General features: G+C 49.5%; 1 protein-coding gene across 9 annotated transcripts in view; it reads right to left on the bottom strand.

The window, feature by feature from the left end:
* nid2a (nidogen 2a (osteonidogen)) overlaps nt 1–17,427 on the bottom strand; it is a 277,646-nt gene that overhangs the window by 193,518 nt on the left and 66,701 nt on the right. For all 9 annotated transcript variants that reach the window (XM_072489757.1, XM_072489756.1, XM_072489755.1 and 6 more), the window contains exon 11: nt 11,855–12,100. In XM_072489757.1, the coding sequence (XP_072345858.1) occupies nt 11,855–12,100 (246 nt within the window). The remainder of the gene's footprint in view (nt 1–11,854; nt 12,101–17,427) is intronic.

The following is a 17,427-nucleotide window of genomic DNA, read 5'->3' as shown; positions in this document are numbered from 1 at the left end:
GCGCAGCTCCTGTCGCGGCCTTGTCTCTCTCCCCCAGCCCATGTAACATTTCCTGCGCGTGATTGTGATTGACCCCCTATATACAACAACCATCACACATCAAACCTCAAATATCCCCCCCACCCTCACAAACCCTCAGTTAGAGTCCAACTTTTCGCTTTGTATAAATGTCCACGCCTCTTCAGGCGTTTCAAAGTAGTAGTGTTGGCCCTTGTATGTGACCCAGTCGCGCTGGCTGCAGCATTCCGAATTTCACTTCTTTCCGGTGCAACACCGCTTTGGCCCGGTTGAAACCTGCTCTCCGCTTTGCAACCTCCGTGCTCCAGTCCGGGTATATTCGGATCTTTGCATTGTCCCACTTACTGCTCCGCTCCTTCTTGGCCCATTTCAGGACCCACTCTCTGTCCGTGAACCGGTGGAATCTCACCACCATCGCTCTTGGCGGCTCATTTGCCCGGGGCTTCCTCGCCAGCACCCGGTGTGCCCCGTCCAACTCCAGCGGCCTCGAAGGGGCCTCCTTGCCCATCATCGCCCAGAGCATCGTGCTTGCGTATGCCCCGGCATCGGCCCCCTCCTCTCCTTCAGGGAGACCCAGGATCCGCAGATTCTTTCTCCTCGACCTGTTCTCCAGGTCTTCGAGTCTTCCCGCCCACCTCCTGTGTAGCGCCTCGTTCTGCTCCACTCTCGCCACCAGGCCCGAGATCTCGTCCTCGTTCTGACCAACTGTTTTTTGTACCTCCTGGATCTGAGCCTCGTGGGCCTTCTGGGTCCTAGTCCTTCGATTGCCGAAAGCATAGGCGCCAACATTTCCATACGCATCTCCTCGCGATGCTCCTCGAAGCAGTGCCTAATAAACTCCTGCTGCTCCACTTTGTCTCTGGCCGCCGCCATTCTATCTTTCTTCCCCGGTCCTTCCCGCTGCTCCAGCTCCTGCAGCTCACCTTTGTCTCTGGCCGCTGCCATTCTATCTTTCTTCCCCGGTCCTTCCCGCTGCTCCAGCTCCTGCAGCTCACCTTTGTCTCTGGCCGCCGCCATTTTGTCTTTTCCCCCCGGTTTTTCCCGTTGCTTCAATGCCACTTTTGTGGCCGTTGCGCTTCGAGTCCGTTTCATACAAGTTGGAGGGGGACCTCCCTCCCCTCTTACCTTCCCCATGGGTTAGTTTCAAAAAAAATTCCGTTGAAGCTCTTCTAGCGAGCCCGAAAGTCCGTGGTAGCGGGAGCTGCCGAATCGTGCGGCTCAGCTCCGCATAGCCGCACCCGGAAGTCCCACTCTCTGACTTCTATCGGTTAGCCAGTTCGTTATCCAACTGGCCAAATTTCCCACTATCCCATGCCTCCTTACTTTCTGCATAAGCCTACCATGGGAAAACTTATCAAATGCCTTACTAAAATCCATGTACACTAACTACATCCACTGCTTTACCTTCATCCACATGCTTGGTCACCTCCTCAAAGAATTCAATAAGACTTGTAAGGCAAGACCTACCCCTCACAAATCCGTGCTGACTATCCCTAATCAAGCAGTGTCTTTCCAGATGCTCAGAAATCCTATCCCTCAGTACCTTTTCCATTACTTTGCCTACCACCGAAGTAAGACTAACTGGCCTGTAATTCCCAGGGTTATCCCTAGTCCCCTTTTTGAACAGGGGCACGATATTCGCCACTCTCCAATCCCCTGGTACCACCCCTGTTGACAGTGAGGACGAAAAGATCATTGCCAACGGCTCTGCAATTTCATCTCTTGCTTCCCATAGAATCCTTGGATATATCCCGTCAGGCCCGAGGGACTTGTCTATCCTAAAGTTTTTCAAAATGCCTAACACATCTTCCTTCCTGACAAGTATTTCCTCGAGCTTACCAGTCTGTTTCACACTGTCCTCTCCAACAATATGGCCCCTCTCATTTGTAAATACTGAAGAAAAGTACTCATTCAAGACCTCTCCTATCTCTTCAGACTCAATACACAATCTCCTGCTACTGTCCTTTATCGGACCTACCCTCGCTCTAGTCATTCTCATATTTCTCACATATGTGTAAAAGGCCTTGGGGTTTTCCTTGATCCTACCCGCCAAAGATTTTTCATGCCCTCTCTTAGCTCTCCCAATCCCTTTCTTCAGTTCCCTCCTGGCTATTTTGTATCCCTCCAGTGCCCTGTCTGAACCTTGTTTCCTCAGCCTTACATAAGTCTCCTTCTTCCTCTTAACAAGACATTCAACCTCTCTTGTCAGCCTTGGTTCCCTCACTCGACCATCTCTTCCCTGCCTGACAGGGACATACATATCAAGGACACGTAGTACCTGTTCCTTGAACAAGTTCAACATTTCACTTGTGTCCTTCCCTGACAGCCTATGTTCCCAACTTATGCACTTCAATTTTTGTCTGACATTGTATTTACCCTTCCCCCAATTGTAAACCTTGCCCTGTTGCACGCACCTATCCCTCGCCATTACTAAAGTGAAAGTCACAGAATTGTGATCCCTATCTCCAAAATGCTGCCCCACTAACAAATCTATCACTTGCCCTGGTTCATTACCAAGTACCAAATCCAATATGGCCTCCCCTCTGGTCGGACAATCTACATACTGTGTTAGAAAAGCTTCCTGGACACACTGCGCAAACACCACCCCATCCAAATGATTTGATCTAAAGAGTTTCCACTCAATGTTTGGGAAGTTGAAGTCAACCATGACTACTACCCTGTGACTTCTGCACCTTTCCAAAATCTGTTTCCCAATCTGTTCCTCCACATCTCTGCTACTATTGGGGGGCCTATAAAAAACTCCCAACAAGGTGACTGCTCCTTTCCTATTTCTTTTTTTTAAATAAATATTTTATTGAGAATTTTTGGTCAACCAACACAGTACATTGTGCATCCTTTACACAACATTATAACAATACAGATAACAATGACCTATTTTATATAAACAAAAAAAACAAAAAATAAATAAATATTAAATAACAAAAATAAAAACTCGCCCGAATTGGCAACTGCCTTGTCACAAGCTACACCCCCCCCCCCGCCCCCCCCCCCCCCCATCCCCCCCCCCCCCCCCCCCAAATCCTGGGCTGCTGCTGCTGCCTTCTTTTTTCCCCCATCTATCTGTCCGCAAGATATTCGACGAACGGTTGCCACCGCCTGGTGAACCCTTGAGCCGACCCCCTTAGGACGAACTTAATCCGCTCTAGCTTTATGAACCCCGCCATGTCATTTATCCAGGTCTCCACCCCCGGGGGCTTGGCTTCTTTCCACATTAACAATATCCTGCGCCGGGCTACTAGGGACGCAAAGGCCAAAACATCGGCCTCTCTCGCCTCCTGCACTCCCGGCTCTTGTGCAACCCCAAATATAGCCAACCCCCAGCTTGGTTCGACCCGGACTCCTACTACTTTTGAAAGCGCCTTTGTCACCCCCATCCAAAACCCCTGTAGTGCCGGGCATGACCAAAACATATGGGTATGATTCGCTGGGCTTCTCGAGCACCTCGCACACCTATCCTCCACCCCAAAAAATTTACTGAGCCATGTTCCAGTCATATGCGCCCTGTGTATTACCTTAAACTGAATCAGGCTTAGCCTGGCACACGAGGACGACGAGTTTACCCTGCTTAGGGCATCTGCCCACAGCCCCTCCTCGATCTCCTCCCCTAGCTCTTCTTCCCATTTCCCTTTTAGTTCATCCACCATAGTCTCCCCTTCGTCCCTCATTTCCCTATATATATCTGACACCTTACCATCCCCCACCCATTTCTTTGAGATCACTCTGTCCTGCACCTCTTGTGTCGGGAGCTGCGGAAATTCCCTCACCTGTTGCCTCGCAAAAGCCCTCAATTGCATATACCTGAATGCATTCCCTTGGGGCAACCCATATTTCTCGGTCAGCGCTCCCAGACTTGCGAACTTCCCATCCACAAATAGATCTTTCAGTTGCGTTATTCCCGCTCTTTGCCACATTCCATATCCCCCATCCATTCCCCCCGGGGCAAACCTATGGTTGTTTCTTATCGGGGACCCCCCCAATGCTCCAGTCTTTCCCCTATGTCGTCTCCACTGTCCCCAAATCTTCAGTGTAGTTACTACCACCGGGCTTGTGGTGTAGTTCCTCGGTGAGAACGGCAATGGGGCTGTCACCATAGCCTGCAGGCTAGTCCCCCTACAAGACGCCCTCTCTAATCTCTTCCACGCCGCTCCCTCCTCCTCTCCCATCCACTTACTCACCATTGAAATATTAGCGGCCCAATAGTACTCACTTAGGCTCGGTAGTGCCAGCCCCCCCCTATCCCTACTACGCTGTAAGAATCCCTTCCTCACTCTCGGAGTCTTCCCGGCCCAAACAAAACCCATGATGCTCTTTTCTATCCTTTTAAAAAAAGCCTTCGTGACCACCACCGGGAGGCACTGAAACACAAAGAGGAATCTCGGGAGGACCACCATCTTAACCGCCTGCACCCTCCCTGCCATTGACAGGGCTACCATATCCCATCTCTTGAAATCTTCCTCCATCTGTTCCACCAACCGTGTTAAATTTAGCCTGTGCAATGTGCCCCAGTTCTTAGCTATCTGGATCCCCAGGTAACGAAAGTCTCTTGTTACCTTCCTCAACGGTAGGTCCTCTATTTCTCTACTCTGCTCCCCTGGATGCACCACAAACAGCTCACTCTTCCCCATGTTCAATTTATACCCTGAAAAATCCCCAAACTCCCCAAGTATCCGCATTATTTCTGGCATCCCCTCCGCCGGATCCGCCACATATAGTAGCAAATCATCCGCATACAAAGATACCCGGTGTTCTTCTCCTCCCCTAAGTACTCCCCTCCATCTCTTGGAACCCCTCAGCGCTATCGCCAGTGGCTCAATCGCCAGTGCAAACAGTAATGGGGACAGAGGACATCCCTGCCTTGTCCCTCTATGGAGCCGAAAATATGCCGATCCCCGTCCATTCGTGACCACACTCGCCACTGGGGCCCTATACAATAGCTGCACCCATCTAACATACCCCTCTCCAAAACCAAATCTCCTCAACACCTCCCACAAATAATCCCATTCCACTCTATCAAATGCTTTCTCGGCGTCCATCGCCACTACTATCTCCGTTTCACCCTCTGGTGGGGCCATCATCATTACCCCTAACAGCCTCCGTATATTCGTGTTCAGCTGTCCCCCTTCACAAACGCAGTTTGGTCCTCGTGAACCACCCCCGGGACACATTCCTCTATTCTCATTGCCATTACCTTGGCCAGGACCTTGGCATCCACATTTAGGAGGGAAATTGGTCTGTAGGACCCGCATTGTAGCGGGTCCTTTTCCTTCTTTAAGAGAAGCGATATCGTTGCTTCAGACATAGTCGGGGGCAGTTGTCCCCTTTCCTTTGCCTCGTTAAAGGTCCTCGTCAGTACCGGGGCGAGCAAGTCCAAATATTTTCTGTAGAATTCAACTGGGAATCCGTCCGGTCCCGGGGCCTTTCCCGTCTGCATGTTCCTAATTCCTTTCACCACTTCTTCTACCTCGATCTGTGCTCCCAGTCCCACCCTTTCCTGCTCTTTCACCTTGGGAATTTCCAGCCGATCCAAAAAGTCCATCATTCTCTCCCTCCCATCCGGGGGTTGAGCTTCATATAGTTTTTTATAAAATGTCCTGAACACTTCATTCACTCTCTCCGCTCCCCGCTCCATCTCTCCATCCTCGTCCCTCACTCCCCCTATTTCCCTCGCTGCTCCCCTTTTCCTCAATTGGTGTGCCAGCAATCTGCTCGCCTTCTCCCCATATTCATACTGTACACCCTGCGCCTTCCTCCATTGTGCCTCTGCAGTGCCTGTAGTCAGCAAGTCAAATTCCACATGCAGCCTTTGCCTTTCCCTGTACAATCCCTCCTCCGGTGCTTCCGCATATTGTCTATCCACCCTCAAAAGTTCTTGCAGCAACCGCTCCCGTTCCTTACTCTCCTGCTTCCCTTCATGTGCCCTTATTGATATCAGCTCCCCCCTAACCACCGCCTTCAACGCCTCCCAGACCACTCCCACCTGGACCTCCCCATTGTCATTGAGTTCCAAGTACTTTTCAATACATCCCCTCACCCTTAGACACACCCCCTCATCCGCCATTAGTCCCATGTCCATTCTCCAGGGTGGGCGCCCTCCTGTTTCCTCCCCTATCTCCAAGTCCACCCAATGTGGGGCATGATCCGAAATGGCTATAGCCGTATATTCCGTTCCCCTCACCTTCGGGATCAATGCCCTACCCAGCACAAAAAAGTCTATGCGCGAATAGACTTTATGGACATAGGAGAAAAACGAGAACTCCTTACTCCTAGGTCTACTGAATCTCCACGGGTCCACACCTCCCATCTGCTCCATAAAACCTTTAAGCACCTTGGCTGCTGCCGGCCTCCTACCAGTCCTGGACTTCGACCTATCCAGCCCTGGTTCCAACACCGTGTTAAAGTCTCCCCCCATTATCAGCTTTCCCGTCTCTAGGTCCGGAATGCGTCCTAGCATTCGCCTCATAAAATTGGCATCATCCCAGTTCGGGGCATACACGTTTACCAAAACCACCATCTCTCCCTGTAGTTTGCCACTCACCATCACGTATCTGCCCCCAATCCGCCACTATAGTCTTTGCCTCGAACATTACCCGCTTCCCCACTAATATAGCCACCCCCCTGTTTTTCGCATCCAGCCCCGAATGGAACACCTGCCCCACCCATCCTTTGCGCAGCCTAACCTGGTCTATCAGTTTCAGGTGCGTTTCCTGTAACATAACCACATCTGCTTTAAGTTTCTTAAGGTGTGCGAGTACCCGTGCCCTCTTTATCGGCCCGTTGAGCCCTCTCACGTTCCACGTGATCAGCCGAGTTGGGGGGCTTCCCACCCCCCCCTTGCCGATTAGCCATCATCTTTTTCCAGCTTCTCACCCAGTTCCCACGCAGCTGTATCTCCCCCAGGCGGTGCCCCCCCGCCCATCCTCTCCCGTACCCACTCCCCCCTTTCCCCAGCAGCAGCAACCCAGTAATTCCCCCCTCCCACCCCCCCGCTAGACCCCCCGCTAGCGTAATTACTCCCCCCATGTTGCTCCCAGAAGTCAGCAAACTCTGGCTGACCTCGGCTTCCCCCCGTGACCACGGCTCGCACCGTGCGACGCCCCCTCCTTCCTGCTTCTCTGTTCCCGCCATAATTATCATAGCGCGGGAACCAAGCCCGCGCTTCTCCCTTGGCCCCGCCCCCCATGGCCAACGCCCCATCTCCTCTCCCTCCCCACCTCCCCCCATCACCACCTGTGGGAGAGAGAAAAGTTATCATACCGCAGGATTAGAACATAAAACCCCTCTTCGCCCCCCACATTCGCCCCACCACTTTGTCCAAACATTCTTTTTAATAGTCCACTCATTCCAGTTTTTCTTCTACAATAAAAGTCCACGCTTCATCCGCCGTCTCAAAGTAGTGGTGCCTCCCTTGATATGTGACCCACAGTCTTGCCGGTTGCAGCATTCCAAATTTTATCTTCCTTTTATGAAGCACCGCCTTGGCCCGATTAAAGCTCGCCCTCCTTCTCGCCACCTCCGCACTCCAGTCTTGATAAACGCGGATCACCGCGTTCTCCCATTTACTGCACCGAGTTCTCTTCGCCCATCTAAGGACCATTTCTCTATCCTTAAAACGGAGGAATCTCACCACTATGGCTCTGGGAGTTTCTCCTGCTCTCGATCCTCGCACCATAACTCGGTACGCTCCCTCCACCTCCAACGGACCCGTCGGGGCCTCCGCTCCCATTAACGAGTGCAGCATCGTGCTCACATATGCCCCGACGTCCGCCCCCTCCACACCTTCAGGAAGACCAAGAATCCTCAGGTTGTTCCTCCTTGCGTTGTTTTCCAGTGCCTCCAACCTCTCCACACATCGTTTCTGATGTGTCTCCTGTATCTCCGTCTTCACCACCAGGCCCTGTATATTGTCCTCATTCTCGGCTGCCTTCGCCTTCACGACCCGAAGCTCCTGCTCCTGGGTCTTTTGTTCCTCCTTTAGCCCTTCGATCGCCTGTAGTATCGGGGCCAACAGCTCTTTCTTCATTTCCTTTTTTATCTCCTCCACGCAGCATTTTAAGAACTCTTGTTGTTCAGGGCCCCATATGAAACTGCCACCTTCCGACGCCATCTTGGTTTTTGCTTGCCTTCCTTGCCGCTGTTCCAAAGGATCCGCTGCAATCCGGCCACTTTCCTCTCCTTTTTCCATCCGTGTCCAGGGGGAATTCCCTTCTGGTTTACCGCACGGTGTTTTTAGCCGTTAAAATTGCCGTTGGGGCTCCTATCAAGAGCCCAAAAGTCCGTTCCACCGGGAGCTGCCGAAACGTGCGACTTAGCTGGTCATCACCGCACCCGGAAGTCTCCTTTCCTATTTCTGACTTCAACCCATACTACCTCAGTAGGCAGATACTCCTCAAACTGCCTTTCTGCAGTTGTTATACTATCTCTAATTAACAATGCCACCCCCCACCTCTTTTACCACCCTCCCTCTTCTATCCAAGTTTCTGTGATGGCCACCACATCGTAGTCCCAAGTACCGATCCATGCCTTAAGTTCACCCACCTTATTCCTGATGCTTCTTGCGTTGAAGTATACACACTTCAACCCATCTCCGTGCCTGCAAGTACTCTCCTTTGTCAGTGTTCCCTTCCCCACCGCCTCACTACACGCTTTGGTGTCCTGAATATCGGCTACCTGAGTTGCTGGACTACAAGTCCGGTTCCCATTCCCCTGCCAAATTAGTTTAAACCCTCCCGAAGAGTACTAGAAAACCTCCCTCCCAGGATATTGGTGCCCCTCTGGTTCAGATGCAACCCGTCCTGCTTGTACAGGTCCCACCTTCCCCAGAATGCGCTCCAATTATCCAAATACCTGAAGCCCTCCCTCCTACACCATTCCTGCAGCCACGTGTTCAACTGCACTCTCTCCCTATTCCTAGCCTCGCTATCACGTGGCACCGGCAACAAACCAGAGATGACAACTCTGTCTGGCCTGGCTTTTAACTTCCAGCCTAACTCCCTAACTCATTTATTACCTCCACACCTCTTTTCCTACCTACGTCGTTGGTACCAATGTGCACCACGACTTCTGGCTGCCCCCCCTCCCCCTTAAGGATCCTGAAGACACGATCCAAGACATCCCTGGCCCTGGCACCCAGGAGGCAAAATACCTTCCGGGAGTCTCGCTCGCGACCACAGTATCTTCTATCTATTCCCCAAACCATTGAATCTCCTATTACTATTGCTTTGCTATTCTCCCCCCTTCCCTTCTGAGCCCCAGAGCCAGACTCAGTGCCAGAGACCTGGCCGCTAGGGCCTTCCCCCGTTAGGTCATCTCCCCCAACGGCATCCAAAACGGTATACTTGTTTTGAAGGGGAACTGCCACGAGGGATCCCTGCACTGTCTGCCTGTTTGTTTTCTTTCCCTTGACTGTAACCCAGCTACTCTTGTCCTGTACCTTGGGTGTGGTTACCTCCCTGTAACTCTTCTCTATAACCCCCTCTGCCTCCCGGATGATCCGAAGTTCATCCAGCTCCAACACGGTCTCGGAGGAGCTGGAGTTGGGTGCACTTCCCGCAGGTATAGTCAGCGGGGACACCGGTGGTATCCCTCACCACCCACATCCTACAGGAGGAGCATGCAAGTGGCCTAGTCTCCATCCCCTCTTACCTTACAGAATATAGCTTCCCTGTGGACCAACTGGACCTCCGCCCTCCGACTCTGCTCCCAGTCAGCTGCACTCTCTGTAAACACTTGGCTCTCTTCTCGCTCTTCGCGGAAATGTAGGAAACAAAATGAAAGGAGCACCTTACTCCCTCCTCACCTAACTCCCTCAGTCACCAAACTCTCACTACAGCACTCAAATGCACCAAATTCAGCACTCAGTGCAAACAAAGTCTGCACTTTAGGTGGATCACTTTTATACTGTGAATCTAGCCTCTGAAAAGGGCCATTCAGTGCTGGGCTGCACAAATAGAACAGCACTCGTGGAGGTCTCCCAGGGGATCGGAGGGCCCCAGAGGCTTGCCCTCTGGACAAGGTGGCAACCTGGCACTAAAGGTGCCACCCGGGCACCTTGGCACTGCCAGCCTCCTGGCATTAATGGTGCCACCTGGGCACCTTGGCACTGCCAGCCTGGTACCTACAAACCAAACTGAAATTGCTGGGTATGAAAACACATAGAAGTCATTGATCTTCACTTTGCCAGGGCCCCTAATGGTGTACCTTAGCCTTGCTCGACACATTTAGATCTTTAACATGCTGAATAGCAAATTGCTATAAGTGTCAGCTGTACAGTGAGGGAAACCAGGCATCTGGGACTTGAGTCCAGCTTATATACTTCCTTTACCAATCAGATTGAAAGGTTATGAGATTAGCAGCTCAGTCACTGAATTATGTGGGTTGATTCAAAGGCAAATCGGGTGCAGGATTAAAAGAGAGAATGGCAACCGGGGCAGAAAATATGGCAAGAAGCGGGAAATGCAATTCTCGGCAGCAAGGTCGTGTTTCCTGATTTTCCATGCCCCTCGCCGGTGACATCATGAGGCTCCTGCCTACAAAGGGTGAGAACCTAATTGTAATGTTTTAGCACACATTTTAATGTCATCAGCCAGCCTCCCTCCTTCCCATTGAATATTCAAACTTCGCCAACGGGAAGTCACATTGGCGAGGTTTGCGACAGCGATTTAGAACGCGATTCAGGCAAGAGTATTTTCTTACCCCCCCCCCCAGCGCAAAGATAAGAATAGTCCCCAGGGAGAGGGGGGTGGGGGTGGGGGGGATATTCCTGGGCAAAGTTGGCAGTGCCAACCTGTGCCAGGAGTGGGCCCTCTGGTCAGGCCCATGGGAGGCGCTCCCCTTTAGGTGTTTGGGGAGGACTTATGTCTGTGAGGGTGGGGGGGGAAAGAATGCCCCCAAGACTCGGGGGGGGGGGGGGGGGCTCCCCTATACCTGCAAAAGGGGGGTGCTACTACGAACATTAGTGGGGAGGGGGGTGCCGTGTGGCCATTCAGTTTCTGTGCTGATAAGGGCGCCCTTTAAAGATGGTGTCCCGGTCTCGGTGGAGCCGGCCTAGCTGACTATCAGGCCCTGCCCCACTAAAGTGATGATGAAATCCCTTCTCAGTCATGTTTTTTTTTCCCTCTGAGAGGTTCAAGATCTGCAGTGAAAGCTGGTCTGTGCAGCTGGAGAGTTACCTGCCGGTTTTCAATTGGAGCCTGATGGGCTGAAAAAATAAGATTCAGCCCAGAGTTTTTTCTAATTCATTCATGGAATTTGGGGGATGCTGGCTAGGCCAGTATGTACTGCCCTTCAATAATTGCCGTTCAACTCCTTGCTAGGTCATTTTAGAGGGTACTTAAGAGACAGCCACATTGCTGTGGGCATCCAGGTGAAGGATGGCAGATTTCCTTCCCTAAATGACATTAATGAATGACAATGGTCATCATTTAATTCCAGATTTCAACATCTACCATGGTGGGAATCGAAAACAAGTCTCCAAAGCTGGATTACCAGTCCAGTGACAATACCACTACATCACCACCTCCCCTATCAAATACAGCAACTTAATGCACTTCAGTGGTGAGACAGGCAACGAGATATGCCTTATGCATATTATGAGTTAAGATTTAGCATAAGCAATTTCCACCCAAACTTCTGATCAGTTGTACTGCAATTAAAAATAAAATAAGTGAACAAACAACAGGGGATAAACATTTGATAAACTGGCAGAATGATGATTTTATAGGACAATGGGACTGTGATTTTACCCCATTTAGGATTTCAGCTAATCAGCAGATTAAGGAGATAAAAACTGTGATTGAATTGAACAAGACCTACTGACCTGAGAGGCCACACTGTGGGGGATTATTTCCAGGGGATGTCCTGCTTCCAGGAATTTCTCTTCCCCATGCATCCACACACCAGCACTGGCCTGTACTGCTGTGGCACTGTCGGGGCCTGAAGTTGCCCTGCTCATCGCACTGGGGGACATGCATTCCAAAGTGTGGCCGATTCCCACGGGGACTGAACTCTGCTTCCACTTCATCTCGCTGCTCCTCACAAGCTGTCTTTGGGCGTCCTGTAACTTCTAAAGAGGGAAAACATTTCTGTCAATGCCGCATATCAATACAGCCCTTCAGACAACAACAAGATCTTTGCAATGCCATCCCGCACCTACCTCCAATACCACAGAGAGTTGTGAACACAGCCCAGTCCATCATGCCTCCCATCTATTGACTCTGTCTACACCTCCCAGCCTTGGGAAAGTGACAGCACAATCAAAGATCCCTCCCACCCGGGCGGCACGGTAGCACAGTGGTTAACACTGTTACTTCACAATCGTCACTGGCACTGCACACGGTCGATTCCCGGCTTGCGTCACTGTCTTTGCACATTCTCCCCGTGTCATCGTGGGTTTCCTCCGGGTGCTCTGGTTTCCTCCCACAAGTCCCAAAGACATGCTGGTTAAGTGAATTGGACATTCTGAATTCTCCCTCGGTGTACCCGAATAGGCACCGGAATGTGGCGACTAGAAGATTTTCACAGTAACTTCATTGCAGTGTTAATGTAAGCATACTTTGACACTAATAAAGATTATATTATTATTCTCTCTTCCATCGGCCAGAAGGTTCAAAAGTCTGAGTCTGTATGCAGAACAATATTTGTCACTGCACCTTGGTACACGTGACAATAAAACTAAATCTATTGTATAGAATACAACTGTCTCAGATTTGTGTTTAGCCTTCCCAGAATAGAGAACATTAGGGCACTATTACACCTCAAAGTTAGAGAGAGGAAAGTCGACCACAATCACAATCCCTGGGCAGATGCAGCGTGTATCCCAGCGATGGGTCTGGAAGTATACGGGACTTCCACTTGTGGTGGGACAGCTAGACAAGAGGCGGCCAGCCAATTAGCTATTCCGAGTCGAGGGGCACAGCCAACTGTGAAAATGGCGGCAGACATGAAGAAACCAACTCAGCCATTACCTCGCAATGGTCAACGGTCTGGGCAGAACAATCAGACAGGCATCCATTTCCTGCAAGCCTGCAGCATCATTCTACCTGCCTGGGGGACGGTCTTGAACTGGAATTGCTAGCACCCTCTCCCTACCTGCCACACCTGAAGCTGTAAGTCATCACCCCAAACCTTCCCTCAGTCACCTTTGACCTTCCTTCCTTTGCCCTAACCTCTATGACTCTTGAACTACTCACCATTATCATTGGTCAACAGTATGTCAACTTAAAGATACACCACCAATCCTCCCTCCCCCACCCCACCATCGTCGACTCTTCCTCTATCACCCTTGATTTTACCTCCATTATCCTCGACTCTCCCTGCCTCACCCTTGTCTTTATTACTCTTGACCTCCCCTCTTTCATGCTTGAGCGGTCTATGGCCTTAGTTCTTCCAGCTCCCACCCTCCGTCCCCCCCGGCAGCACGGTAGCACAAGTGGCTAGCACTGTGGCTTCACAGCCCCAGGGTCCCAGGTTCGATTTCCCGCTGGGTCACTGTCTGTGCGGAGTCTGCATGTTCTCCTCGTGTCTGCGTGGGTTTCCTCCGGGTGCTCCGGTTTCCTCCCACAGTCCAAAGACGTGCAGGTTAGGTGGATTGGCCTTGATAAATTGCCCTTAGTGACCAAAAAGGTTAGGAGGGGTTATTGGGTTACAGGATTAGGGTGGAAGTGAGGGCTTGAGTGGGTCGGTGCCGACTCGATGGGCCGAATGGCCTCCTTCTGCACTGTATGTTCTATGACGTTTCTTCAAACGACCATGACTTGAGCCCCCCGCCCCCAATCCATCTGACAGTCTTTCCTTAACCTCCTTAGACAGCCATCACAGACAGCATTGCCACAACCTCCCTTTGAGAAGCAAACCTTGGCAATTGGGAGTTTTTAAATGAAAATCACAGGCTGCATTGTAACTCAGGTTTGTCAATGTTCAGTTGTAGTTTGTCCGGTTACCTAGCAACTGATATTGATTGTCCACAAGAGGTAATATTGTGCATATGGTCTCTAATATTATAAACAACAAATAACAGAATGACATCATCATCCTTTGGGCCCGAGAAACAGGAGGATGCAAAGGATCCTTATATGCCCACCAAGATGGGGAGTGGGGGCATTAAAATAAAATTGAACCTTGAGCATAATCATCTGGGACTGATAGCAGGGAGACAGTGGCCAATTTTAACAGCGAGCGTTGTTAACAGACTGCTTACCAATCTCCGGGGGCATCTCTTTTTGAAGCAAGAGTACACTTCAAACTGATCTTTGGGCTCATCTGTGTTGATCAGAGCCAGAGTAATATTACTACTGTAAGGTAGCGATATGCTCTGTAGAAAATAACTCTCCTGCATTTCCCAGTCCTTCAATCAAATCTGACTTTAAAACATAAATTTGATTTTGGATTTCTATCAGGCTTTATCAACCTGCAATAGACACCATCTCCTTCATAATTAGGGTTATGCTGATAGACAACTAAGCCAGGGATATTATAACAAGTTGCATCTGGGTGACATGAATCCTCAATACATTTATCAACACCTGTTAGAAGATGACACAGGTGTATTTTAGTCATGTTTCCTTTCTGTTTCCCAAATTACTGTCCCAAATGAGGATCTTTTGGAGAAGTACAGTTGCAACGTTGGGAGCAGGAGCCCTGCAATCCCTTCACCAAATGGCTATTCCTTTTGTTCGAGCCCAGCACACAAATACATGTAGACAATTCAACTATGATCTTGATCCTCTCCTTATCCACACATGCATATAGACACGGATATATCCATCAGCGGTTAATGGATAGTGCAGTGTGAACCCTGACTGATTGCTGGTTCACTAGCTTACAGACAATTGCAGCGCTCCCACTGCAGCCTAATTTGGCATCAGCTAGTGCCAACATAGAGAGGAGATTCAAACCTCAGCATAGGCCGAAAAGCCACACCATGTGGTGTACTTATATACTGACCCATAAAAGGAGAAAGTCAAATATAAACAGCCAGTAATTGTTATGTATAAAGAATACATCCCTGCTGGTGGGGCGTCATGTGATCTGCAGTGACGTCAGCAGAGAGTATTTGTGTGAGCTTTGATCTCCATCATAGATAGTGTAAGCAACATCCCTAATAAAACCTCTTATTGTGTTTGTAAAAATCCAGAGTGTGGGCACCTCAATACCTTTTCTCGTTGCGGCAAACTGAAAAATGTAACCACAGAGAAAACTGGCGACGAGGATTGAGGCAAAATTGCTGAACAACAACAAAAAAAGTCAACTAAATCTGCAGAGACGGTGTCAAGAGTGGAGAAAGATTCTCGGGACCGGGTCCGCGCACGTATGCGCATGCACGCCGAAGCAAGCTGCCAATGCTTAAATAACGCCATTGTTTAAAAAACAAATCGACTACAGCCATGAGTAAAGAAGTACGATAGTTTGAAAATTTGCTTGCCATTGAAGTGGGTAGAGTCTGGACTGCAGGCACGTGCCGAAGCTGAACAGATTGTAAGAACAGGAATTCAGAAGTCGTCCAACTCTGTCAGGCCACTACCCAGGAAAAGGATACCCCACAGTAAAACAAAGGAAAACGTTTTAGCTACAATGTGGAAAGGCTTGTGCCATACAGAATTGGAGAGAGGAAGTTGGTTGAAGTATGGAACCCAGGAGCCCGGATCCAAAATGGCAGGAAAAACAGGTGCCATGGATGCATTTGATGAAGATTGTGAGACTCAGAGGAACTATTCCAATTATATCTTCTGGCGAATGAAACACTGGAGGACCTAAAGGTCTCAACTTTTCTCAGTTTGGTAGGATGGAAAACTTTTATGCTGCTACAAAACTTGGTTCATCCAGCAGACTGGGAGATAAGGCCTATAGAGAACTAACGGAAATTTTAGAAGAGCATTTTTCTCCTAGGCCGCTGTCAATTGCAGAAGGGTTTTTGTTCCACCGCCATAATCGGAAGTAGGTGAAAGTATTTTACAATTTGTAGCGTCTTTAAGCAGGTGAGCAAAATACTCTTGAGTTTGGTGCAGCACTAGACAACACCTTTTGTGATAGGCTGGCTTATGAACTCCACGGTGAAGCTACTCAGAGAAAGCTGCTTACTGTAAGCAATTTAACTCTCAAAGCAGCTGTAGAAGTTGCCACATCTTTGGAGCCAGCAACAAAAGAAGCTTCACAGACAGGGGTTGGAGTGAAGATCCGCAAAATGGATACCACAAGAAACAAGGCTGCAAGGGCAAACATGTCACTGATGTACACAAGGGGATAAGAGATAATAAGTTCAAGAACTGTGGCAAAAAGAGCCATATTGCCCAGGCATGTTGCGCTCAGAAAACCTATCAACACCAAGGATGTGCGAGAGGAAAAACACATCTAAACAGACTAGTCATGTCTATTAATTGAAAATCGCTTATTGTCACGAGTAGGCTTCAATGAAGTTACTGTGAAAAGCCCCTAGTCGCCACATTCCGGCGCCTGTTCGGGGAGGCTGGTACGGGAATCGAACCGTGCTGCTGGCCTGCCTTGGTCTGCTTTAAAAGCCAGCGATTTAGCCCAGTGTGCTAAACCAGTCCCTGGTTAATTAATAGACGAAGTTCAAGACCGCTCAAAAGATAACATACCTGAGCAACTGCAGGAGCTGTAACTAGGTGTCTTGGCGGTACGGGGTGACCAACATCGTTTCTGGACAATTCCAAAACGTAATGTTCATCAAATTAAGATATAGGTGCAGCTGTATCGTTGATACCCGAGGCAATTTATAATCAAAATAATTAGAACCGTCAAATGTGATCCTAATGACAAAGAGGTTGTACCACTCAAAGGATGCATTGTGGTGAAAGTAGAGGTAAAATGGCCAGATGGTGGAATTGCCTCTTTAAATTGTCAGTGGAAACTTTCCTACTTCATTTGGTGGAGCATGGCTGAAATTTTTTTTTAACTCAACAGTGGAGCAATAAATCAACAAGTGGAGTCCAATAACAACCTACAACAACTCCTGCAGAAGTATGAGAAGGTGTTTGAAGATTCACTCGGCTCCATGACCAGAGTTCAAATGCAATGAAAGATCTAGCCCAACAGTACACAAAAATGTCTCAAAGCTAGAACTGGACCATGTGCCATCAGACCAGAAGTCGGAGAAGTCTAGAAAGGTTAGTCCAAGCAGGAATCCATAAAATACGCAGAGTGCAGAAGGAGATCATGTAGCCTATTGAGTCTGCACCAACCCTCCAAAAGAACACTCCATCTAGGCCCAGTCCCCCGCACTATCCCCATAACCCTGCGCATTGATCATGGCCAATCCACCTAACCTACCCATTTTTGGATCAGTTGCTACAAGTGAATGGACAACACCAATAATTCCTGTATTGAAACACGATGGTTCAGTGACAATATGTATTGATTTTAAAACAACTATTG

The sequence above is a fragment of the Scyliorhinus torazame genome, chromosome 2, assembly GCF_047496885.1.
Source record: "Scyliorhinus torazame isolate Kashiwa2021f chromosome 2, sScyTor2.1, whole genome shotgun sequence".
Classification (NCBI taxonomy): Eukaryota; Metazoa; Chordata; class Chondrichthyes; order Carcharhiniformes; family Scyliorhinidae; genus Scyliorhinus; species Scyliorhinus torazame.
This window is presented reverse-complemented; position numbering and strand designations above follow the sequence as displayed.